Here is a 26,751-nt window from a genome sequence, read left to right on the forward strand (position 1 = left end):
ACGCGACAATAATCCTTTCGTGCGGATAGGTGCGAGTGGGTTAATCGCAGGATAAGAGATGGAGACAAGCGAAGATTGGTTTAGTCTCCCGAGCGATTGTTTGAGCACGAGAGAGAATATAATATATATTATCGTGCACGTGCACGCGAGGACGTGATTATTAAGTTGTGCGATCAGACGGATAATTTTGAAACAATGATTTCTTTATGTATTATTTCACTCGAAATTTCACAACAGTTATTTAATACGTGCTAAAGTGACAATTAATCCTATCAAAATTCCAAGGCTATTCTGTTAATAATGAGCAGTATTTCTGTTATAACAATTTTATGCTTTGAAATACAATGTCAAAATTTACTATAAGAGATAATTTACTCTATGCTCTATAATATATATCTAAATATGCATATTAGTGAAAAGGAGAGAAGCAAAGGCAGAGATGCAAATCAGTAGACAATCGCGAGATAATTATGAGACAAGATGGCAATCATGTAGTTAAAGTATCTTATATATGTAGTCTCGATTTGTAATATATGTACAACCACACTCGAATCATCATAATGGCCATCATTTCAATTAGAGCGTACCCTGAAAGTTTAGCTGTGGATTGTATACATTTACAAGCATCAGTTACCTAACTTGACAAAATTTCAAAGTACATCTTACATAAGCATCTTATGAAATGTCACGATCTCCCACGCAAACGTATTAACATTTCATGAATGAATTTCAATGCAACGATCTCTCGATCCTGCGGAAAGAAAAGCTGCTAAATAAACATGATCTCCTTCCGTTGCGCATCAATCTACGTAATAGCGAGATCTGACGAGAGGGATGGCAGGAGGTAGGGTGACGAAAACTACTAAGTTCATGAAACAATCAGGCAGTCAGGGTGACAGCGAGCGCAGGCACGACGCCAGTCGTCGGCTCGAGGTGAGCAGGCGAGCATGTTAGGGTGGGCGCGAGAGAAAGAGAAGGAGAGTGGGAGTAAGGGTTGAGGGGTGGGTAGAGACAGGTAGGCAAGCAGGCAGGCTGGCAGGAAGGAAGGAATTGCGCCTGCGCGCTGAAACGGCCGGGCTAGACGCGAGAGCCGCCACTCCCGAGCGCGTAGCGGTGTACCGCGGGTGCTGACCGAGTGTCCCCGCGAGAGAAGAGCGAGAGAGAAGTGAGAAGGCGAGAGAAAGAGCGCGGGTGAGCAGAGAAAAGCGACGGAAGGAGCAGACGGAAAAAATGTCCATCGCGAGAGAAAGAATCCTGGAGTGGAAGCGGAGCTCGTGGCAGGACGTCGCCGGCGATCAGGAGATTCCGGCGCTGTAGGACACTGCAGGACGAAGGAGGCGGACAACCTTCAGGAGAGGACCCTCGTCGCTGTATCTCCCTTCTCCACCGACACCCGTTATCCCCCGCCCGAGTGTTATCCCCCGGTATCTCTTTTGCCCCGAAAACGCAGCGGGAATCGCGAACGAAACTCGACGCCGAGAGGGAAGAGACGGGGACTCGGGAGAGACAAGAATAGAAAGTATCGCGACAAGTTAATAAATAATCTCGCGAATTTATTACGCGTCTCCGTTTATTCGCGTCAGACGGTGCCAAGACTCCTGTGATCTCGAGTGGCGAAGCGCAAAAATATACGCTCTCGCGTGAGACGAAGGAAGGGTGTACACGGTATCAGAATCATTCGAATTAAACCGAGTGCCGCGATCCGACGTCGTCGCTCCAGTGTTGACGAAAGGACGCTCGTGAGTGATAGTGATAGACGGCAGGGCAAGGGCAGAGGGTGTGAATCGGTAGATCGGGCGAAAGGAATCGTAAAGGAAACTCGAGGGAGATCGGAGGGCCGGAGAGCACACGGAGAGGAGCCCGACGACGAAGCAAGACGGGGGTAGGAGGGCGGGGCGGGCGGGAGGGAGGGAGGGAGGGTGAGACGCGGACGACACGCAGAGAGACGCCGGGTCAACGCGCCAGGTAGCAACGCCTTGGGACAGCCGTCGACGTTTCCTTCGTCGCCGTCCTCGTCCTCGCCATCGTCGTCGTCGTCGTCGTCGTCGTCGTCTCAGCGGCGGGGTGGTGCCGCGGTTCCTTCTCGCGGCGACTCCGGGGGATGACGACCATGGGGTCCTTCCACGCCGCATCCGGGAGCCTCGTTCTCCTCGCGGCCACGGTCGTCCTGCTGCCCGCCACGCATCGCGCTCCGTTTGCATATGCCGCGTAAGTCAACCGTTTGCACGCTTATTTAGGTCCGGATGAGACGTGCGAGAGGGAATGATTTGTTTCAGGTTTAAGAGTTGCCTTGAGCATGCCTTGAGATTCCTTTTTCGCAAAAGTCGATGCCGAGAAACACGATGAGAGTAATTTCTAAGGTATATTGCAAATTGTCGTGATATTGATATAGCTCGTCTTTAAGTAGATCACGCAATAAGGTCTGTGAAGTATTAAAAAATGGAATGCTGCCAATTGTTGACGTTTTCTTTATATTGCGCAGCATCACGAGCATTTATCGCGCACTTTTCCATGGCTAGAAATGTTTGGAATATATGAGAATAAAATAATTAATATATGCGTATTTAAAACTCTGAAGTAATATTCAAAAGATTTTATCTGCCATAAACACACACTCTCGTTTAGGAGACTGCCTGATATTTTAGAAAAGCTAATATTTTGTGTCTAAATATTTGGATTTAAAAAAGATGATGCTTATAAAATATTTTACTATAAATATAGATGAATCATGAATTATATTCTTAATGCTTTCGTAAGAACAATTAATTCGTAGAGATTTTGACTTTATTTAATCGTTACAAATATTATATATTTATAAACTTGTGAAAATTTCAAGTATTTCTATCAAAAGTATCTTTAGTATTATCGCAACTGGAGTCTCCATTGCCAATATTTCATAATTTTTATATAATATTCATGATATACATGAACAATTACGAGCAATTATCTTTCACGGTAATTATACGAGAAACAAAAACATATATTTTTATAAGATAATTAATTTTTCCATTTTAATATCGGAAAAATATTGCGTTGGGCAAATCATGTATGTGACGAATGGCGATAGGCATTACTCATTATACCGCTTCGACGAGAATAACGAAGTTTTATTACGCGATCATGTCTGACGTCAACTCGCTGCCTACTATCAAATGTACACAAACAAGATAGATTTAGCCTTTGACATAACGGGCACCACAATGCAAACTCTCTCTCTTCCTCTCTCTGCCGTCTGGATGCATCTCCGTGATTGCATGTAAATGAGCGGATACATGTAGCCACATTGCATGTCCTAGTGTATGTATCATCACTACGCAAGCTTTTTCCATGATCACAATGACACTACTCCTCCTTTCGAGGCGATGATAAAAATGCTCTTCGCGTTTTAATAAGTATAATATTTCGCTAGCATAGATCGTCTTACTCGGTTATGTTTTTTTCTAATCGATAGCTGTTGATCGATAAGACTAATATGTAATACGTATTTAATTTTGTTAATGTTCTCTTATAGCTCTCTACTATAGTGATATCAGTTAATTCCAATAAATAATTATAATTTATTTATTATAATAGATTTCTAAGAAACAATATAAATCTATGAAATAATCATATTCAGTTAAAATCACATGAAAGATAAAAAACTTGGCTACATATTTTTAAAGAAAAACTTATATACTTTATTTTCTAATATTATTCTCTTGGATTAAATATGATTGTGTCTTAAAGATTAAATATAACAACGCGATATTTATCATTTGTTAATTAATTGCATGATTTCTCCGAACGTTTCAACTGTTTCAAACAATTAATGAAAACATCTAGAAGACGAGATTAATTGTCGATTAAAAAAACCCTCGTACTACATGCGACAAGCAGAAACAAAACGATAAACTGTAGACAAGTAGAAAGAATAGAGAGATGCGCGACTAACAGTAACAAAGTGCAAACAATGTCGATACTGAAATTGGCTATATTCGCTCATCCGTTGATCGCGGTACACTAGTGGCACGTATTAATAATCCGCAAATGTAGCCGGCAAAGGTTTTTGCAGCACGAGAGAACCAGCGTTATCGATCACTTTGCACGAAACGTCGCGTTGTACTCATGACCGACGCCTGCCTTCACTCGGACTCTTTCCCTGGCCGTCGCGATAACGTTTCTTTACTACTGAAATCTTTTTACTGCTGGTCATCTTCTGATCAGCTGATCATCTTATATTGTCAACATTCTAACTAATCTAAATCTAAATATATAAATGTAACATATCATTCCCCATATATTGTACAATTTATAATTTGTTTAGATAGATAGCAATCAAAACTGTTAATCGTTACTATTTTTAGAATGTGACACAAACATTTCGAGTAACAATGCGATGAGCATCTTCTGATTCATTTTTTTTGTTTTGAATATTTAAGATTTTCAAACAATTTCGATATAGATATAATGTGATCATTTTTTTTTATCAGGAATTAAATTGTATGGTTATATATAGATAATATCGTGACTATAATTCTGAATGAAAATTATACTTAATGTAACGACAAGTCGCAGGGGCACCCTCTTATTTAAGACATTCAAATAAATGATATAAGAAACAGTCTCTGATTCGAGGTCAGATAGCGAAGGCTTCCCACACAATCTACCGCATTTACATTCCGACGAATATAGAATCATTAATAATCACGGAATAAACGATAACGGAAACATAAGTTTAACTTTTATCGCTACGAGAATGTAGAGACCTTATAGTCAATGACATTGACTAACATTATCGGTCCCTACATTTAAATCTAACGAGATACATATATTAAAAGTCTATTAAACAATTCTGTGTCCTTCAGATAAAAAATTCCAGACACAATTTTTCTCTCCCTCGTAAGTATCGAATAATATTATTAATAGCGAGACGCGGCTAATGCCGAAATACTTTTAATTTGCGAGCGCTGTTATATTCAACAAAGCATGGTAAACTAGTAGTTACACGCTGCAAGAGAGAATATCAATATTTACGCTCTTCCGGCGAGCGGAGCCTCGGTCGTTCCACCTGTTTCCTCCTCGAGAAGGCCGCGCGCTTCTCTCCGGCATCCTCCAAACCTTAACGAGTACCAACCGCGGAGGTACTGTAGTGTGGTATCGGTGATCGCAGTAGAGCTCTCGAGCAGGAGGGTGCTCCCGACGTGGCAGAGCTCCAAATCCTCCTACGCCGCCACCCTCGCCAGCCCACCGCGGCTAGGATCGTCGCCACCCTCGCCCACTCTTGGATCGGTGGCGCACACCAGACTCTCTCTCTCTCTGTATAGCGAGAAGAACACCCTTTTTACATCACTCGGTTATCCGGACCAAGCTCGATCCAAAATTTCAATTACATCTCCATTGAAGTTTCCGCTATCAAGATAGTCTCATTATTTAAATCTGACTGTAGTCATCGAATGGGCGATTATTTTGTAGATGAGAATTTATCACATAATTAATGTTGTGAATTAAGTTGCTAACAAAGATAAAAATAGCATTCGAAAGATAAGCGAAAATTTGACTTAAATAATAATATAATGTAATAATGTGACATAAGAACAATTTATTATATTTACCAATTTCTGCGTAAACTTATATTTATAAAATATAATAAAATCTTTCTTTCTTTTTGTATATATATATATATATATATATATATATATATATATACATAAATAAAAAATGGCTTACATATTATAATATTCGCCCTTGCAGCTTGAGACTTTTAACATGTATTCAAAAAAATGTTCTACATGTTTCTTAGGATTTCGAAATTTATATAAAATATATCTTTTTAATAATACATTATTATTCAGAGATTACAAAAGTACATATTATATGTTTTTATTTTTTCGTTATCTACTACATATTTTATTTTGAAAATATAGAGAATTCACATGCAATGTTAGTATAGCATAAATATGTATTTTAATCAGTATTAGAGAACTGATAATATACTGTAAGAGTTGCTCGATTATATCGCGAGTAATTAATGGCCATTGTTGAAAATATCCGTTCAAGGATTTCGCGGAGAGCGCTTCGTATCGATCTGTGATATCTCGTGTCGGGATGCGACTCTTGTAGACAGAAGAATACCTTGGCAACTTTCCGGAATTGGAAACATCGCGGATTATCATTCCGGTTGAGAATCGTCGTGTTTTCGTTGCAAGAGCATCGCCCATCGCGGAAGACAAAATCGCGCCAAATCATTCGACTCCGACTGACCTATTTTCAGCGGTAGTGTACGAACGTGCGCACTTCTATGAGACGACAGACGACGGATTGTTGTTTTCCTTCGCATATCTACTCTAACTTGACCTATGCAACCGCGTTGGCAACACCACTATCGGTTGGAAGGATGACAACCGATGCCACCGAGTGTTTTTCCATTACCGTGTTTCGGGCAGAAAAGATTTATCTTTCTCGCGGTCCCACGAATATCTGGCATCCTGTATTCATGTAATGGAGCTTTAAATGCGTTTCCGCTTTTGGAATATTACCATTTATCCAAATTGTGAATATGAAGTAGAAGTCTGGCAGTAACTGCTGAATTTTGTATTACTGGTTGGACTATTAAAAAATGACATCGACTATGCAGAGATATTTCCGCGACATACGTGAAATATGATTTACATACTCTAATGTTTTACATTTCCACATGTGAAACATTAAATAAGCAGAATAATTGCACACGTCATAAGAAATAATAAGACATACAACAATTATAATAGAAACCAAAGTGTTTGATACATATCATATTGACAATGAATACATAATACATATCAAAATGTACATCATAGTAATGTTGTATAATGACGTAGAAAAAATAACCACAATTCTCTAAAAAATATGTACTCTTCGCATACGCTATATATAATGTGTGTAATCGATATTAATTAATACTATAGATAATGTCGATGGTTGCCATGCTCCAATTTCAAAAACAGAGCATTTTACGTAAACAATTAGTGACTGGCAGCTGGCATATAAAGGCTGACAGAAATCGGGCACAGTGGAATAACGAGAGGCAGAGAGAGAATGACGCTTCGTTCGCAAACAACCAATGCATATTTAATAGTGGACGATTATTAATGCGCGCTTATGCGGGTGATTGATGAAACCATACAGAGTTGTGCGAGCCTGAACAATTTATGTCACGATTCATATATCGTAATGACTATAAGTCTGTCCTATTTAACTGCGCTCTTTTACATTTTTACAACAAAGAAAATTTAAAAAGAAAAAAGAAAGAAAGGAGAAGAGAATAAATTTAAAAAGTAATTAAAAGAGATATCTATAAAAATTCTAGAGATTATCTTTTCAAAAAGTGGAACAAAAGATCTAATAAGAAAACCTCTGAATTATCCTTAGATTATTGTAAAACAAAGATATAATGAGAAGAAACGCATGCACTAAATTTTGCAATAAGTCTGCAATCACGCCTTCGCGTCTCATAATCGAACGCTATTTCCGACACGTCACTTCATGACCCGCGTTGTATTTCTACCGACCGACGACGTTATGACGTTTGGCGAGATTATAGAGTGACATAACAAAACGTATTTCCGATAGTAACTTCAAACTTAATCGGAATGGCGGCCGGTAACAGCGAAGAGGCGCGAATCGAAGACACGAGAGAACGGTATCCGGATCGACGAGCGAGCCCATCTAGTTAGCTATAAATCGAATATTCTTCGGTAACTGTAATATCCGGCTGAGTCGCGCTGATCATTCAAGCAGCTGACTGTTCCTCGTGTTTTACCACCAGCACGTCGGGTGCCATATTCGTGGTAGCGATACAGGAAACCGTAGCCTCGATTTGATCATGATTTCATCCACTTGGATCGTTCGCCTTTGATTAACTCGAACGATATATTCTAATAGTTTCAAATTCTGTTATATTATAAATCCGAATTGCCAATCTTATACTAAGAAATGTTAGATCTTAAAGTTTCCACTCTAATATTTATAATACAATGAAAATTCATTTCAAAATAATTTATTTAACACATCATTTTTGAGCGAAATAAGATATTATGTCATTATGGCTTTAGTGTAGTGAATAACTGATGCAATCATACATATCTTTTTTTAAATTTATCCGATAAAAATTTCCTTTTTATTACAATATATTCCAATAACTTTTCAGGTTTTTACTGTATAAATCCATCTGAATTACCACCTAAGAAATATTAAATATTAATAATAATAAATATTAATAATCAAAATTTTTGCTTCAATGTTTATAATACAATGAAAATTCATTTCAAAATAATTTATTTAACACAACGTATTATTAGAGCGAGATGTTATATCATCGTGGTTTTAAAGTACGTAAATAACTGATGCAACATATACGCCACCATTTTTTAAATTGTCCTATAGAAATTTTTCTTTCATTAAACGTAGTATCATAAACTTAAACTTTTTTCTTACGTAGTAATCACTACGGAAACATACTTAAACATACGACACGCTTGGCCTTCGAGGAAACTTTTCGCGCGCCTTGACGTGTTCTTCGCGATGCGTTTGCCGAGTACCTGTCATTTTTCGCGAAGATCCGATTGCGATTTTCGATGATGCTCGTACGTGCTTTCCTCGTCAACTCTCGACCGGTGCATTTCCCGTCGCAAATATCGCGACAATAACGTAAACGCGTCAGTCGGGGTTATTAGTGTCGGAGTTAGAGTACTTGGACAGTAACCGCGATGGAGGGTCGAGCGCAGCTCGAGCGGTCACGCGATATACGGAGACTTTCCCGTCTGCTTCTGGATTTTAACTCGTGGCTTTTGCGCTCATAAATTCGTGCCCCGCGCGGCGAGTGTCACGATTAATATGCGGTTGTTCCGCCCCGTGCACCCCATCCCCTCGTCCATCTAACACGACCGCCACGTTGCAAAATCCGCGACCGTGCCGTGACAGTTGCCGTACTTTCAAATTACTTTCAAATTACCACTCGCTGAATAACGGAGATTCTGCCACGCAACGCGAATGGAATAAACCAAATTATTACGTCGTCGGCGGCCGCGCCATGGCCGCAAGAGAGAGCGGATAAGTTATGATAACGAACACACGTAACATACTCTTTCCTAGGTCGAAGACACATCTGCAAATAGAATCCAGGATTGCGTGACACAATAAGATCATAAATTTTTCCGTTATTTTAAAAAGCAATATTTCTTGCGCCAATTTACATGTCTTGAATGTAATTTGATGTAATTAACATCAATAAAAAAGAACGATATATCACAATTGATGATTAGAGTAAAATATATAATCTTTTAATAACAAAATATATATATAACTATATATAATAAATAATAAGCATATCGGGAGAGAATATATATCGAGAATACACATGTAAAATAAAAATCGGCATCACATAACTGCAATACTTTTAAAATATATTCTCAAGAGTAGATATTTAGAAGATATCTATATCTTTGTAATGTGCATGCGAGTAGTCAAAGTCAATCGAATTATTTATAAATGGATGGAAAGATACATAGGGCGCATCGCGAGGAAATTCAACGAGAATCGATCTACGTTCAAGGATAAATAAAATGAAGTCAAAGAATAGCCAAGAACGGTACGATAAGCAAACGTTATAACCAAAGTTAGATACTAGATGCTGGCGAATGCAAATAGTATATAAAAGACTGGCAAGACGATGAAACGAATCAGTATAAATTAAGTTGATCTCTCTCTCTCTTTCTCTTGAATGAAAAGATCATATAAAGCAAGCAAAAAATTGATACAAGCAAAATTTTCAACAAGCAAGATTCTTAGAATTGTAGAAATGTTATATGCATATCATTTGGAAAATGTTAACAATAGTTTCAGTAAACAAAAATATATTTAAAGAATTAATGCATCTAATTATATAATCTAATTATATAATCTATAATGTATATATTATTTAATATTGTTTTTGTCATTATTATTATTGTTATTAATATTGCTATTATGATTATTATTATTTATAATATTGTTGTTATTATTATTATTGTTTAATTATATAATTTGTATGTATGTGTCTGTATATTATTTTAGGGGTGTTATGCAAACGATGACAGTTTTGTCAAAAAATTCAGGAAGTGGATGGTTAAAAAATTAAATTTTAGGTGTTAAGGATAAATGAATAACCAACAGAGAAAAATAATAGTTATTTCAACATTCATTTTCTTCGGTTGCTAAATAAAATAAATGAAAATGAAATAACACAATAGAATCTTAAAACGCGAATTGGTGCACGAGAAAATATTTTTCTTGCATAATATTGCGTAGAAAACAGTCGATATAAACACGAATCGATATTGACAGATGGACAATTTCTACCAATTTGAAAAAACAAGCAAACCGATGGAATATCAAAAACAGCATTTTGCATTGTTATGAAAATAGAAAAGTTTATATATTATATAGTACCAAAGATATAAGTAGAACAATCATTTCGAATTATCTACTCGATTTATAAAAAAAGATTAGATAAAACAATATTAACTTCTGTTCCAATCTCGACAAGACAAATTGTTAAAAATGCATTTGAGGCGAAAAAATAGCTAAGGCGAGAAATCGGATGTAGATCGCTGCATAAAACGAATACAGTACTCATACGGGCTTGCAAATCGTGCAAATAAATGCTCGAACATTCGAATTTCGCAGTTGCAACGATGGAAACGATGCGGGTTACGAGCAATCATTTTAATAGACAGTACTTGTACATGTGTCACGCGATTGTCATTTACGTAAAGATCTAAAATATCAAAGCTTTACGACTAGCATGCACAGCGGCGAAAGATAAGATATAAATATTAGTTCAAGAGCAATGCGGCATATAAGTGCAGGAAATTTCGTAATCTATCATCGCCCCTGCCATCCATGTATTGCCTGTCATCCGTGATAATCATCACGCGCACGCATCGGGGTATAATACAAAGAGGTATTAAAGCCCTAAAAGCTTCCTTTCGCATGAGATACGACAAAGTGATGAACGATGCAAAAGCCGCCCCTAATGACGCGGATCGAAAAATGCAGGCACGACGAGTATTCGCGGTGCAACGCATTGCACGCGCGAAATCGAAGACGAGCGAAGACGATGTGACTTGCGGAATCGACTAGGAAGGGGGAATAGTCGCGGGGGGAGGTCGAAGGGGATTGTCGTAGGTTGTGGGTGGCGAACGGAGGAGAACGGGGGTTTCTCGCGTGCAGCCTTGACATGGGCCAGGAAATCAATGGGACCTCCAACACCGATGCAAACTCGGTCAACCGAGCCGCGCAACGGCCCACGTCCATAATGTCGCGCGGATGTACCGCACTGTCGATGTACAGCAATCGATGTGAGATCTTATCGGGAGAGCGCCAACTAGCGAATTCGTACTCCTAAATCAGGTGTCGACAAAAACTACCGATCAATCTGTCGCTTAGGGTTAGCGATAAGCCCCGAGACGTTGGTCGATAAGCGCGGCTTGACGAAGAGAGAAAGAGAACTGCGAACTAAATCTCCGATTAAAGCGATAGAAATGAAATATTATAAAACGCGAATAATGGCTTAATGGAGATCTGCTCTTGAATTTTTTTCCAATGTGCTAAGAGATATTCTGACAGATGGCAATTGATTTCTACGAGATAATCTGCTTTTATCATTGTTTACCAGAATATCCTTTTTTTTATCTGTGTACAGATAAACACAGTTTACATGAATATTATTTTTATATCGCGTTCTTGTACATGGAGCACCCAAATAATAAAATTGAACGAACAGCCAAAAAAATTCATGTTGTCTGTGTCAAAGCTAGCTTGTATTCTAAAAAAATCGGTACGTTTATTTATTTCTAAAAGTCATGATCTCGATCCGACGTCCATCCTGCTGTCTATCGCGATGATGGCATCGATGCCGATGGGCAGGAAATGAAACGACATTTCAAAGGAAACGTCAAACAGTCCGGTAGGCACGCCTCGCCGATCAGAAGCAACCACTCTATCTGTTCTCTTCACTTGATTTCCCTACATCAGATATCAAGTAACGAAACAGATACCTACACTTCGCAAATGACACTGTATCGATAGATGGATGGATAGATAATAAATAGACACATTTTGTATCCTAGAACTATTGCACTCCTAGTTTCTCGTATCCACACCCTTATGTAATACGCTCAAATTGTATACTAAATATTTATTGTTGAGCCAAAATACAAGGATGTGAAAAAATTCACAATAAATCGAGAGACAAAATCTACGATGGTTATCGCGCAATTTAACGTGTCGGTTCGACGATAGGCAGAGTGCTTTCGTCGACGTTATTGTTATTGATGAGAAACAACGATCGCGACAATAGAGGCCGACCTCCGACGTAACCCGCAATTGCTCGGCCGTGTATCTGCATGTCAGAACCTTGACGAGAGCGCGGCCAGGGCTGCCAATCAATGACGAGGACATCACCCTCGACGACTAACGTCTACGTCCTTGATCGTCCGTTCGCCGCCGCGTCGCGACTAAAGCCGCTACACGTTCGGAATACTTGAGGCGCCGAGGTCGAGTCAGGGCTAAATTCCAGGGCTAACTAACGACAACGAAAGTACAATAGCATCTTCTGTAGGTATAAATTTAAAGGAGAAAGAGCCTACGTGTGTTGGCGATTAAGCCAACAGTTGGAAAACGCAAGCGAGTGTCAAGCAAATGTAAAAAGTGCAACGCTATTTTATATAAACATGCTGATTAATTATATCGTTGAATCGCAGAGAATTTTTAACATGAAAAAGAGAGAGAGAACTCTGTACATTTTATAAATAATATTGTATGATAGATAGTCTGGAAATAGATGTTTTATATTCGTATTTTAAGACATATGATATATTCTCAATTAGACATTTAATATTTATTTAAGATCTAAATTTTTCTCTAATATTAATTTCTAAAATTCTCTATTATTAATTCTCTAATATTAATCTGTCAAGCTATAAGATTATAAAAAAAATTGTAAATTATGTGCGCTGACAATTTTTTGCTTTTGTTTTTGCTGAAAATAAAGTTAAAAGTTTATTTTTCGCGTATACATTATATGGAATTGTAGTTTGTTTGTAATTAAACAAGCACTGAAATGATTTTCATATTGACTGTTCAATTCATTAATTTCAGATACATATTATTTCGATATATGACGCAATCGTCATAATGTCATAAATTTTGAGCGCAGAGTGTTATATTAAACTATGATAATGATTCCATTTGTTTTAATACCGCTGGCATCAAAATTAAACAATCTCACATGATATATGCACTCGCGAAATTGCAAAAAACACGAGAAACCAGAAAAACAATCCCAGCGATGAAATGTGTTTTGTAATTCAACGCATGAATAGGATCAGACGTTCGCTATCTATGTGTTTGCCACGTGAACGAGTGTGCATCGAATTGCCAAATACACTATATAGGAGGTGTGTATGTGTCGGCGTCAACGTAGGAACGTAATAAAAGAACTTTCTAGGTCGCATTAAGGTAATGCGTCGTGGTTACCGCGCTGAAATTTGTCTAAAAGTTAAGCCAGAGCAACGAGCAGAGCTGAGTTTTTCCGTCGAATCAAAAACCAGTTCATGCTACCACCAGCTCCGGCAATTTGCATACGACCATCTTAAGAAAATGAATACCTATGATGTGACAAGCGCCTTTCATCTTTGTATATCAGGGCATCTTATAATCAGCCGAAAATATTCCTTTAACGACAAATGTTTTAAGACGAATCTTTAATAAATTTTTTTTCTATAAATGATCATTACATTTTTCAAATTCAATACTCAATAACACATATAATAAAATCTTAAATTATATGGTATGTTATTGACAGTCAAATAAAATTAATTTTTAAAATCAATTGTGTTATTTACATGTGCTTTGTCAAATTTTAAATATCTTAATTTCAAATATCTTTATAAAATATCGTCATACAATGTGAATGTCTTCAATAATCATTGTGTTGCTAATTAAAATAGAATTTCAAATACGTTCAAGAATTCGTCATTAAAATATTTGCCAGTGATAATGAAATATGTTATATATTTCAAAGAGATGTTGTGTGAAATATCTACGTATCTGTCATCGATGTATCACTTTATTTATTCAAATATTGTCTTTCTCAATAATTCGACCCTCCAAACTATTCCTAACTCATTCTTATCACGCCAATAACAACCATAAACTATAAATACAAAATTGCGGCATAATCTCGCCTCTTCAAGCGTCGACGATTATATCCCACGCAACTTCACACATCAATTGCACCCTATGTCAAGGTTATTTACTTTTATTCTTCCGACGCATTATGAATTTCTGATCAGCGTTGGAACACGTGTCCGAAGTCGATGGGAAATATTTATAACGTTATCGATCGCATTTCCGCATTGCGCGACCCTACAAACGAAGCCCAATAAAGTTGTAATTATCAATTAGTAATTCACACAATTAATCAATAAGGACGCGACGTTCTCAATCATTTGACGTCCAGCATGATCGACGCCATCATTATTTTATATTATGAAATAACAGTGTTCCCTCCATCTATAGATGAGTACCATTAATAAATGTTCATCGACGAGAATCTCAGCATCCGAGACCAAAAAAGAGTCTTTGCTGCCTTCGCGACAGTCCAAGCAGTCGCGGTAATTGGATAAAACCCAGCGGATAATTTCTCTCCGGCAAACATAATTACTGGCCCGTATTTACGCGGACCACTCTCGCAAGTCAAGGCATATATAGCCGGCTGAAAAAAGCACCGACGACGCCGGTACCGACGGCGAACCCCTCCCGTGTATAAAAAGCCATTGCAATCACGCGGTGTACTGGCACGCTAATGGGGCATTGATATAATTAACTGCTATACCTGTGCGCTCTTATCGAGCTCGTACGTCGGCTGAAGCCGCCGTCGGCGTCGCCGCGTCTCACGAACGCACACCTGAAACAAAAATAACACCAATATACACCGTGTCCCAAGTATCATGCAAGCTCTCTTGACTAAAGCTAATAGCATGTTCGCGTCTGAAAATTCAATTAAATTCAATTTTTATTAATTTATTTGTAAGTGAAATATGTATGTAGAATACATGAAAAACATATTCGATCCTTCATTTATAGGATTCAAATTATAAATTTTTTAATTATTTGATATTTCATGGTTCTATTAAACTTAACTGCTTTTAAATTTTTAATTCCTTTAAAAACTTGATGGATTCGAATTTTTATTATGAGATTATGCAGCGATATTATTTTCAGAATATGTATAATTTTATCTTCTTCAAAAATATATATGTAACATTTAATTTTGACATAGAAATAATCGGTTTCTTTTACTCTAAATTAAACTTAAGGAAAGACGAATCGATACGAGATTCCTGTTTGCTTAATTTTTAAATTTTCGCTTGTTAAAATGTTTAATAGAATTGTATATTACAAATATATAATATTAAAAATTATATATAAAAAAAATTGAGTTTATCCAAAAATCTATAATAAGAAAAAAATATTGCATGTGTAAAGTACCTTTTATTCTCTTCTATTCTAATGTGAAACATAACGATACTGATCACGCGATTGCTTCATTTTCTGCAAATTTCTGCTTCTCGATTTGCGTCAATATGAATTACATCTCCTAGAGAAATTGTATTTTTATTTTTATTTAATCCGCAACCCAGAGAGAGCGAGCGCGTCGAGCGGAAGTATCGCGTCCGTAATGACGCTGGGGAAAGTCGATGGAAGGGCCAACCACGAGCACAAGCCAAGCAAAATCGAGGGATAGAATACACAAAGAGAGGAAAATCCCGGAGGTACATGCGTGGAGATAGAACGTCGAATTAAGGGCTAAACTGAATTTTGCGCGCAAATTTACAAAACTTTCTCATATTTTCCGATGTATCCGGCTTTAGCACAATAGGAAAGCATACACTTTACTTTTTCATCATTCGAAATGTGCACCACGTACGCGCATGTATATCCGAGGAAAATGAGTATAAGCTTCCATGCGCCAAAAACAATGGGTACCTAGTAATATGAAATAAAAAAATAAATATGACTAAATAAAGGAGCGGGGAAATTTCTTTTTATCTTACAAAGCCATCGACGAAATTGCAATTTTATAAATCGCTTTCATATATGTCAAGATTCTTTTATTATTCTTAAGAAAGAAAAATACAAAATTAAAAATTACATATATCTGCAATTAATGACGATAATATTTTAAAAATATTAACACAATGTAGACTAAAAATTTAGAAAAAGAATTCACAAAGCAGTTGAATGAATAATTTTGTTTCTTCTAGAGGAAGTGACATTATTTTAATAAATAAAAAATGTATTATATTTTTTTCTCTTATTTATTCTATAATTATCAGCTTCATTAAAAATTTGAATTCTTTTATATTGGTAGACATTTTAATTTATTCTCTACATAATGAAATTTTATATCACTCTGTAGTATAGCAATTCTCAAGTACTATAGTTTCAAAATTTCCCTTGATCTACTACGCTAGATTTTAGCACACTTTCCTGAGAGCTCGCGTGCGCCTGATCAAAGATTGACTCGCATACCTTGAGTAGAAACAGCACGATACCGACGACGTGCCGACCTTACTTTATTATCGGCCATCATAAGTACGCCTGCACGCAGGCTGAATTTTCTCTATCGTGACTTTTTCCCGCCCTCATAAATTCCATGAACGAAATGCTAATGTATGTTAACGTTAAATCGATACCATTTGCGTCGTCGCAAATCAATATATGCAAATGGTCGATTAAGAACGCAGGTCATAGATCCGTCGTTAATCCCTGAAACACAAAACGAGTAATCGAACGCATTCCAACCCTTCTCTACCCCATCCTATCTCTCTCGATTAAAAGCAATTCTCATCCCGCGACTCATCCGCGCGACTCGACGTGATAAATTTCATGTTCGCTAGATGGACGAATCTCGCATGGTATTAAGTACAACGGAGAAATCAGAGTAATCCGCGCGTCGGCCATTGCCGCACGTGTGACTAAATTCTCTCGTACGAAGCTCCAGAGTTTCTGCATCGGATGAAAATCAAAAGCCAAGTCTTATCAGGCGACTGAATATTCATACACACACACACACACACACACACACACACACACACACACATGATTAATATTTGAATATTACAAACTGCGAAATCGAGTAAAGGAGAAAGAGAAGAAGAATTCTCTGTCACTCCTAAAACATAAAATGATTATCGTTTAACATCAGTGTGATTTTAAACACAATAGAGTTAGAAATTACTTCGTGGTATACGAAACGAATAGAACAATACACATGTTATTAATAGTAATTAATAATTTCCATAAACTTGATTTATCATATAATTATGAAATAACGCTGTAGCGTTGTATCGATGAAAATTGATATACATTTAGAGCCATGTTTAACATTAAGTCTGCTTGTTGATACTTTTATAATTGCACTCAATAATAATTGCAATAAAAATTGCACAAAGAATTAGTCGAAAATGCATCGTCATTTTTAACACGAGTGACCAAATTTCCGAAACTTGCATCTTCACAATTACATCAAGAATCAATTGTTGTTAAGCAACAATGATTACTATTAATATTTAAACAATAGACTTATATTTATTATTAATTTTACTATCTTATGAGAGATTTGAAGATTGATTTACTCGCGATAAATTCCAGCTGATATTTCGCAATTAACAAAATGCACGCTTACACATCACAAATTATAGTTTCCAAATATTTAAATATTAATCATAAATCTCCAAATAATGCAATGGAAGATTTATGATTAATATTTAAATATTTGGAAATTATAATTTGTAATGTGTAAGCGTGCACTTTGTTAATCGCGGAATATCAGCTGGAATTTATATCCGAGTAATATCAATCTGCAAATCTCTCATAAGATAGTAAAGTAATTAATAATAAATATAAATCTCTTGTTTACCGCAGCTATAAAGAGAAAAAAAACAGTGAAGAAAAACTGGAACGGCACGCGTTTGAAACGTTAGGGGTTATCGATAATCCACGTTAACATTCTAGAAATAGTTCATGGGAAAGTTAGGGTATGTTCGTGTCAAGAACTATCTTCGTTGCACGTCCCGAAGCTCTGACTCGTGGAGTCTCTCAGAAATATTCACGATAAACCTCTATCTAACCGAAAACCATTTTAATAACTGAATGAAACTTGCATGGACGTCAGATATCATAGAGAAGTAATTCAAGCATTAATAATTTCTGCACGTAAAATAGTCGCGTACTCGCATTAGCGCTATTGTACTTGTACGTATCCGTAGTATGTTGCAAATCGAAACGTAAATTCTTGCAAAAGCATGATCGATATATGTACATCACGTAGTTTAGTTAATCAGTTTCGTAATTACTGTTTGTAGCGATTAATAATTGCGCGGGATATACTTTACAATTCATGTAATATTCGTCCTGAATCCTGTGATTATAATTAAGTATCATTAGCATTATAATATTACATTAATCACAGTCTATGTAATTAATATCTTCATTTTATATTTAATTTGCAATAGAGGAAATAAAAAAAATTTGATTACAGTCTATTTTAATTATAGCCCACTTTAATTACAGTCTAATTAATATTTTTATTATACATATATGTTTTTTATTATGTTTAATTTGCAATAGAGAAAATATATATAAAAGACACTCGTATATTTTAAATAAATAAAATATATTTGGAAAAGATATTTCAAATATTCAGTACATAATTAATTTTATTAATAGAATTATCAGACATTTCATATTAAAAAGATGTCAATAATAAACGTCACATGTATTTGATTCTTATTAAAGTATTAACATGATTAATTTAGATATCTCTTGGAAAATAGATAAATCGTAATTTAATCTTATTCATCTTTCAACCATGTCGTATTCGCAAAGCGTGTCCTGTAACGTAGTTAATTCCTTATCCACATCCGGTGGCCGGATAGAACTCGTTGGACACAACGGAGAAATCAGAGTAATCCAAACACCGTCGCATGTGGAACTCTCCCGTATTCCTGTAGTGATATATATCGCATGTACCGAAATCGGAGTGTTATTAAGCACAGCTCGAATATTCATGGTCGATATCCGGGAGTCTTTAATTAATGCCTGGATAATGTAGCTTGTAAGCGACTCGCTTGAAATATCCATCCCCTTCATTTACTTTAATTATAAAATAGCGAATACAAATCGATCGTTTATCGTCGTGCGATTATAAAAAAATGTTAAATACGACCTCATTAAAATCTCATTAAGATGAGTAAAGACTCGAGTTTCAACAATTAGAGTTGAACTTTACCGCAAAAATTCGCGTTATTCTAAGACTAAGTCATCCAAGTTTTCGCTCGCAAGTACTCTTCTTTGACTTTGACAAATCTCTATCTAAAATAAGATATTTCTATTATTATTATTCTATTATTTATCTAAAATTACGATTACACCATCGCACAATTCCTTATCGTTTTGTCCTGTGCCCCAAGCATAAAAGTTGACTGCGTTCTCCGAAATTTGAACCTCCCCCTACGTTACTTAAAAGCTGTCGATAATCTGAAATTCGCCGAATCTAAAAATCGCTGGCATATGCCGCAGCATTTCCGTGTAACGCGATTAATGGCTCATCCACATTCGCTAACCGGATAGGGATGGTGGTGGAGGTACTACGGAGAAACCAGAGTAATCCGGAATAATAAGTCAGTCGCAGCCGTGAATCTCGGTTGCTGCCTGTGTGCGACCATCTGTGCTCACAGCCTGCTCGACCTCGTCGGCATGTAAGCACGCCTGTCTGTGTGCACGGACACGTATGGACGCGGGTGCACCACGATTACGTCGACGGCGGCATTATCGGAAAGTGCATTACCAACGCCTGCCCTCGCGCGGATCTCTATCCCTGTGCGCGGGATGCACTCAGCATAAGCGCGTTAAACGGCCCCTTACTTCCCGATCGGGGCTCGACGATCAGCCCGGAAGGCATTACCGATGTTGCGACGACCAAGGATAAACAGACGGATAGTTACATATACAGAGTTATGCGCAAAGTTTGTTACATGTAATCAGAAATTCCTCCAAACTCTATAGAGAATGCCAATATTAGTCCGAGCCTCTGTAATAACGTAATTATAACATAAATATTTTAACTGCAAAGTTACTTTACGCGTATACCTCAGATCTGTCTTCAGAGTTACGATAGTTATGTTTCTGTTGTGCTCTTTTGATTTCTGATTCTTCGAAAACAGGTTGATCTCTGGCAAAATTAATATTATCTGCGATTAAGAAAAAATTATTTATTATTTCGATTATTAATTATTTCGATAAAATTACTTAAAAGAGACACATCCAACAATATTCATACGCACCAATTATTATACATAAAAGATCAATAGAACTTATAAAAATAGACATTTCAGCATCTGTAATATCTATAATTGTAGATGCTGAATAATTTTTAAAACTCGACCGAAGCATTTTAATTTAAATCGTGAAAATACAAAATAATATCGCATGTGAACATTATTATCTGCATATATTTTATTGCACAATTTGATGAGATAATTAAATGAAAAATAAATTAGATATAAAGATTATGTAATAAACTTTGTTAAATGATATTATCCATCTGAATGTGACTCCAGTTTATCTTTCGAGGTATGTTTGCGGTAACATATAATCTCCAGGGGTCTCTTTACCATAAACGAATTAAAAGATCAACATCACATATCTCACTTGAGAAATATAGCGCGAATTTCGCACGAGGACAACATAAATGGTCGTTTTCCACAATGTACAAAATAGATATAGAAGTAAATGCGGTATAAGAGAAGTGGTATAAAAGGGAATCTAAAAAGCGTCGGCTATCGGGAACGCAATCTCCATTGCGTGCTAGATTTACACTATAGGTAACCGCGAAAGGTAATTGCGAGACTATACTTATCAGGAGCCTGCGATACGCAGCGATTTGCCTTTTCTCCTCACTTCAACTAAATGGTAAAGCGACTAAATGGTAAAGCGTTGGAGAAAATTCCAAGAAATTCGAAATACCTTTACCAATTCATAAGAAACAAAATTATCTTATACTCTTTTTTATTTTTATATTAATCTCTCATCTCTTCATTTTTATTATCTGCCTCTTCTTTCACTACAATTATGCATGTTTATTATCAAATATTATTTTATATATCATAAAAATTATCTCTCCTTCTTAATAATACAATCTTTGATGTATTTTGTATGTATAATTACGTACTTTTATTATTAAATATTATTTTATATATTATATAAGTTATGTATTTTTATTATCAAACACATTATTTTATATATTATATAAAAGTTAATCTCTTAATTTTAATAATATAGTCTTTGATATATTTGAAGTAATCATTTTTTCTAGTATGTATATCGAAGAACGCTACAAGCAAATTGATTTTTAAATATTTTGTAACACAATGCAGTTCTCTAATAATACACAATTGATATTGGAAAGCTCTTACTTATCGAATACGTAGAATATATCCGAGGTGAACCGAAGACAAGAAGTAGCGATCGTTCGAGTCGATTTCATTTTACCAGTACATCCTGGCACGAAGGTAAAGGCATCGCGTTTCCAAGAGTCGAACTCTTGATTGGCAGATCGACATAAGCCACGTTCGTGTCGGGGCCGCCCCCGTTGGCGTGGAACACGATAAAGCGTAACTTTATGACAAGGTCTTGGTACACCATTCACGTGAAACTGCAGCCCGCAAATGGCTTGAACTTTGCAAGACGCCTTCGAATGTCTCTATGATGGGAACCGCGATGAATTCCTTATAAAAATCATTGCATGCAGAAGTGTTGTTTCAAGAAGTATTTCAACAATATCTCACGGCGCGGTACTTTCGCCAAAAGGGATAATCTTGTTGCCCTACAAAAATTCTAATTAGCAATTTAGCAATAATTTACTGTGTTTTAACAATAATTTACTGAAAAATATCTGTTATGATAAATGTCACTTTTTTAAGTACTTGTGCGTATTAAATATTTAATACGAAAATAATTTTAATCGTGACAAGAGCGCATCTTTTTTCGCGTAGAAAATAAAACATTTATGGTCAGTTTTGCAGAAAAAAGTCTTGCATAATGTTGCTTGCTAGATTACCATTGAAATATTAATTCGATGCTTCGCCAAAATTTTCTCATCAAGATCTCAAATAAATGCTTTTCTAAAGTAGTCATTATAATACGCCATAATCTTTTTCAGGATAATAATTAAATTACTAAAATTCAGAAAAATTAGATCTCTGTGCTAGATTTTTACGGCATTTATGAATAATAACATTGCGTGTGCAATTTCATTCTTTCTTTGCAAAATTTTTACAGAGCTTTCGTGAAGAAATTGCAATTTCCATTTACTGCTTATTGCTTATCGATCGCATACCTTCACCAATTCCCGAGAAAATCATCGCGATTTTGCGTGTCCAGCTTACATTACGAAGGCCCGTATGTCGTTATCGCCGATAACAGTTGTCCGCCTCTATCGTCGATCTCTATCACTGCTATCCTTACTTCAATATGATTCAAATCAAATGTTCATTGCGATACGTTTTACAAGATTTATGATTCCAATTTTCTGTTGTCAAAATCGTCCAGCAAACGTTAGTTCACACCGCACAATCGTCAGTTCTCTTCCTTAATTATTATCAAAAATATATTTATGCAAAATATTCAGAATTTGATATACTAATCATATTGTTTAAATACCTTAGTAAATAAGGGAGTAAAATCTGAAAAGATTTAACAATTTCTATATATTAATAAAATTGCCGTAATTTTTTCTCTAAATATTATACTTTTTTTAAATATTAACGATCTGCAAAACAAAATAGTTCATTATTAAGAGGAATATGCATATTAATGAAATATCTCATTTTGCAGAACTGTTTATCAATAAATAAACAAACATTTAGTGAGAGCGAGGAAAACAAAACCCGAGTTTTATCTTCGCAAAGTTTGTCGTGCGCATGGTGAGAGCAAGTACCACATTTGCAGACAAAGCAAGCGGCGGTCGATTAATCTTAGCTTGTTCTCTTCCAGTCATGAAAGACCTTAATAACGGAGGTGCGCTCTGTTGGCTGTGAGAGGTCGACATAAGAATAACGTTCGTTGCTTTCGAAGCTGGCATGTCCATTACGTAGGTAATAGTAACGGTCCGCAGCGTATTCGCGTCTCGTTGATGGTGTTGGTCGGTGGAATTGCAGGGCGATTCGCTTCGGAGTTTCTCTTCACCCGGGGCTTAATGCGATTCTCGTAGACTTTAGACTCAGGGAGAGGGAGTCCGATTCGCGTGAGAATTATTGCGCGTCGCGCGAACAAACGCGACCGTTAAAAAATTGTCCGTGCCCGTTTACATTACACGTAACCGAGATTTTCCCTTACATTTTTCCCCGGTATTATCAATCCGATGAAAAATGTAGATTAAAAACCGCGCGCTGAATTATTAAGCTCATATGGGATGGTAAACGCAGAATATCGCATGAGCTGATGATATTTTATGATCAGGCGTTGCCATAAATTATGCTAATGATGAAACGACGGTATAATGATATTAAAGGCGCCGCACAGTGTATACATATTCTGTCAGAGGTGGAACTGATTGTGAGTAACAAGGTCATGTTTCTTCTCTAACTGACAGCTGCTCTTGGGAAGAATACGCAGCATTATTCGAAGCGATGATTAAAAAACGCTGCAATACGTAAGTGATATATACGAGATAATATGTAGCTCGAAATGAAAAAAATTGTCGTTTATTTCATGGAGCAGACGCATTTGTAGTTATTACTCTCGAGACCGTGTTCATAACGGGATAATAAAGTGAGCGGGAAAAAGGCCACCCATAAAACGCCATGATATGCATCTCATATACCTCATTAACGTTGATAACGTTTGCTGTCACGCGAAATGATGAAGACTTAGTAAAGCCAAAGGTAGGGGACGAACGAGGGGTGCTATATTGGAGTTGAAATTTACTACCGCATCGAAAACGTTATATATGCATCGATAGAGATGAGGCATTCAGTATTCGATGATAATAGCCGGTACCTGTTCCCTTATGGCTACGATAGCTCGTGTTATGAGTAAATGATACAGATGATGCATGCTATCTATCTTCTCCCGTCATACATTCACATAGTGCTAAACGTAAATTAATTAATTATCTACCGAGTTATATTAAAGTGACTTAGTTACTTTATTTAATAAAAAATATTTTACTCATACTAGTTTAAAGAAAAAGTGCAATATAAAAGGATACCAGAGCGGAAAAAGATATATTTGGCATGTCAGTTTGACTTGAGTATGTTATAAGATTATAAAAAGACAGGTAATATAGTTTTTTGCGGTTTCAAGATGCGGTTAAAAGATATATCATGTGAGCTTCCCGTCTTTCCTTACTTCGACGAGCCAAAGTATGCGAGCATTCCTTCCTCACTTGTTCGTATGAGCTCTCAAATGCTCGCGTGCGCCGAAGAAGAAACGGCGAGGTAAAAAGTTTGATAAAACTGAGAAAATTCCGCGGAAAAGACGGGATGGCGAGGTAAAGAGACTTGCCGACCGCGAGAAGCATCAGAAACATCAGAGTCATGCAATTCGCGTAATAAAAAGTATTAGAAGCTTGTACATATATCATCAAAGCGCCACCGGCCGAGGGTGACGTCGTCGTTCCCGTCGTTGCTTGTACCATCGATCTTGGTTAATTATGCAAGCTATGGTCGCGACCTTTAATGGCTTTAATAACGGAGGTGCACGCTGCACGCGGGATGCAAAAGGCCGGCATAAATCGCAAGAATAGCCCCTCCACCCCTCCCCGAACCTTCCCTACCCTTCCTCTCCGTCGGGCTCTCCCTGTCCGGGTTACAGTGACATTTCCATTACGTAATAACGGCCAGGTAACGATGGCGCAATTTTATTGTGACCCAAGTTAATGAGAATGCAGCGCCTTAATTATTAAAAGCAATAACACAGCATTTAGCTGGTCATCGCAATGCGGCGATATGCGATAGTCGATAAATCGTCCGCAATCTTCGGTTCTCGAATGGTCTAGATCAATTAATACTTACAAGAGAACCTCGTGAACTGGAAAATTCCGATTTTGATGAAACTTTACACACAGGGAGGAAAGGGTAAACAGATGAATTTAGCACTTTTCAGTTGCATCCCAGAAATGATTTTAAGGGGTGAAAGTACCTCTCATTAGAGTGGCTTTTTACCTTTCTCTTCAAAATTATTGGAAATATCAAAAAATGTTTTATACAAAAAGTTTAGTTAATGGTAAGAATATTTCTATACTTAATACATTAATGAAATAATTTTTTCAAAAATTCTTGAAAAATCGTTTTTCAAAAATTATATTTTCAAAATTTTATTTAATGTGATTAAATAGAAATGTTCTTACGATAATATTTTTACATAAACATTTTTATATCTTTGATTAGATAGAATAATTTTCGAGATCTATCGAAAAAAGCCATTCTACCTATGAGTGGTTTCATCCTTTAGAATTGTTTTTGGGCCGCAAATGAAAATTTCCAAATTCACTTATTTATCCTTCCTATATGATTCATCAAAATTAGAATTTTTCAATTTTCAAAGTTTTTATTAGCAGGATTTTCCAGTAAAGGATTACATAATAGAATTAACAAGATTTAATCTTGAATCCAAAATTCAATGCCTATATCAAAAAGTAATAATATTTTTTTTATAGTATAATATAATTTTTTTCAAGACTGATTTTTAGACAGAGAAATGTATAATTACCTTGAATGAATTATTCGTCTCTATTACAGCGACAAGGATATTAATCTTACTTGTGCACGATGCAGATTATTTCTTAATATCTTCGTTTTATTTATGGGATCTCTCCTGAGCACATATTGATAAAAACTATTTAATTAATAATAAGGTAATTTGGACCCTATATTAATAGGATCTGTCTAACCGAAGGTTAAAATGCATAACGATATTTTGCAGCATCCACTTTAATTTCGCTCTCTTTTTATTCATCTATAATATCTGTTTTTTTTCTAAAAAATGTAAAGTTTGCGCGCTTCAGTGATTAATCTTCTAGTGATTAATATTTATGTCAATGGTAAAGAAAGTTTCGCTTGATTTAATCAGCTGAATCATACGATATTTTCATCGTTAATATCATAGTTAACCTTACTACATATTAAGTAAGTCCTGTGCCTATAGTTAGTGTCACTTAACACTAAAAATATCTACGGCCGTGTACGTATGAGCGCACATAATCAATAATTACATACGTTTTATATTTACGTTGGCATTATACCGCGGCGTAGAAATCTTGCCCATCTCCGATGCTTGAATATTAGCGGGATAAAATTTTTAAAAATCTTTTAAATTCTTAGTTTAAATATTCTCCGTGATTGGATTTTGCTTCAATTAAATTTCGATACGAAAATATTTATAATCAAGTTAATTATATCACTTGTGAGAGTTTTCTTTCGTCTATAATATTAAATATAGAATAAGCGTTTGTTTGATCCTAAATTTACACATTTTAGAAGATTAAAAACAAAAGTAGATAAAATTATAACGCATAACCGCTGTGATACTTTTGATCTTGCTTTTGATATGCAAACTATTGTTTATAAAGCAATCATGCTGTTGATTTTCAAAAATCTACGTGTAAAAATAAATTTCAATTACTCA

At 36.2% G+C, this 26,751-nt stretch overlaps 2 protein-coding genes across 10 annotated transcripts in view; one reads left to right on the forward strand and one right to left on the reverse strand.

The window, feature by feature from the left end:
- Positions 1-1,926: 1,926 nt before the first annotated feature.
- Rdl (Resistant to dieldrin) overlaps positions 1,927-26,751 on the forward strand; it is a 77,466-nt gene continuing 52,641 nt past the window's right edge. For all 9 annotated transcript variants that reach the window (XM_083090712.1, XM_083090716.1, XM_083090709.1 and 6 more), the window contains exon 1: positions 1,927-2,208. In XM_083090712.1, the coding sequence (XP_082946838.1) occupies positions 2,102-2,208 (107 nt within the window). In that variant the 5' untranslated portion in view covers positions 1,927-2,101. The remainder of the gene's footprint in view (positions 2,209-26,751) is intronic.
- Positions 14,905-26,751, reverse strand: part of LOC145966563 (uncharacterized) — a 66,807-nt gene continuing 54,960 nt past the window's right edge. The window contains exon 4 of the mRNA XM_083090734.1: positions 14,905-14,965. Within this exon, the coding sequence (XP_082946860.1) occupies positions 14,952-14,965 (14 nt within the window). The 3' untranslated portion in view covers positions 14,905-14,951. The remainder of the gene's footprint in view (positions 14,966-26,751) is intronic.

Source organism: Camponotus vicinus, unplaced genomic scaffold (genome assembly GCF_025532165.1).
Source record: "Camponotus vicinus isolate PSW18456_S1 unplaced genomic scaffold, iyCamVici1.0 SCAF_2, whole genome shotgun sequence".
Taxonomy (NCBI): domain Eukaryota; kingdom Metazoa; phylum Arthropoda; class Insecta; order Hymenoptera; family Formicidae; genus Camponotus; species Camponotus vicinus.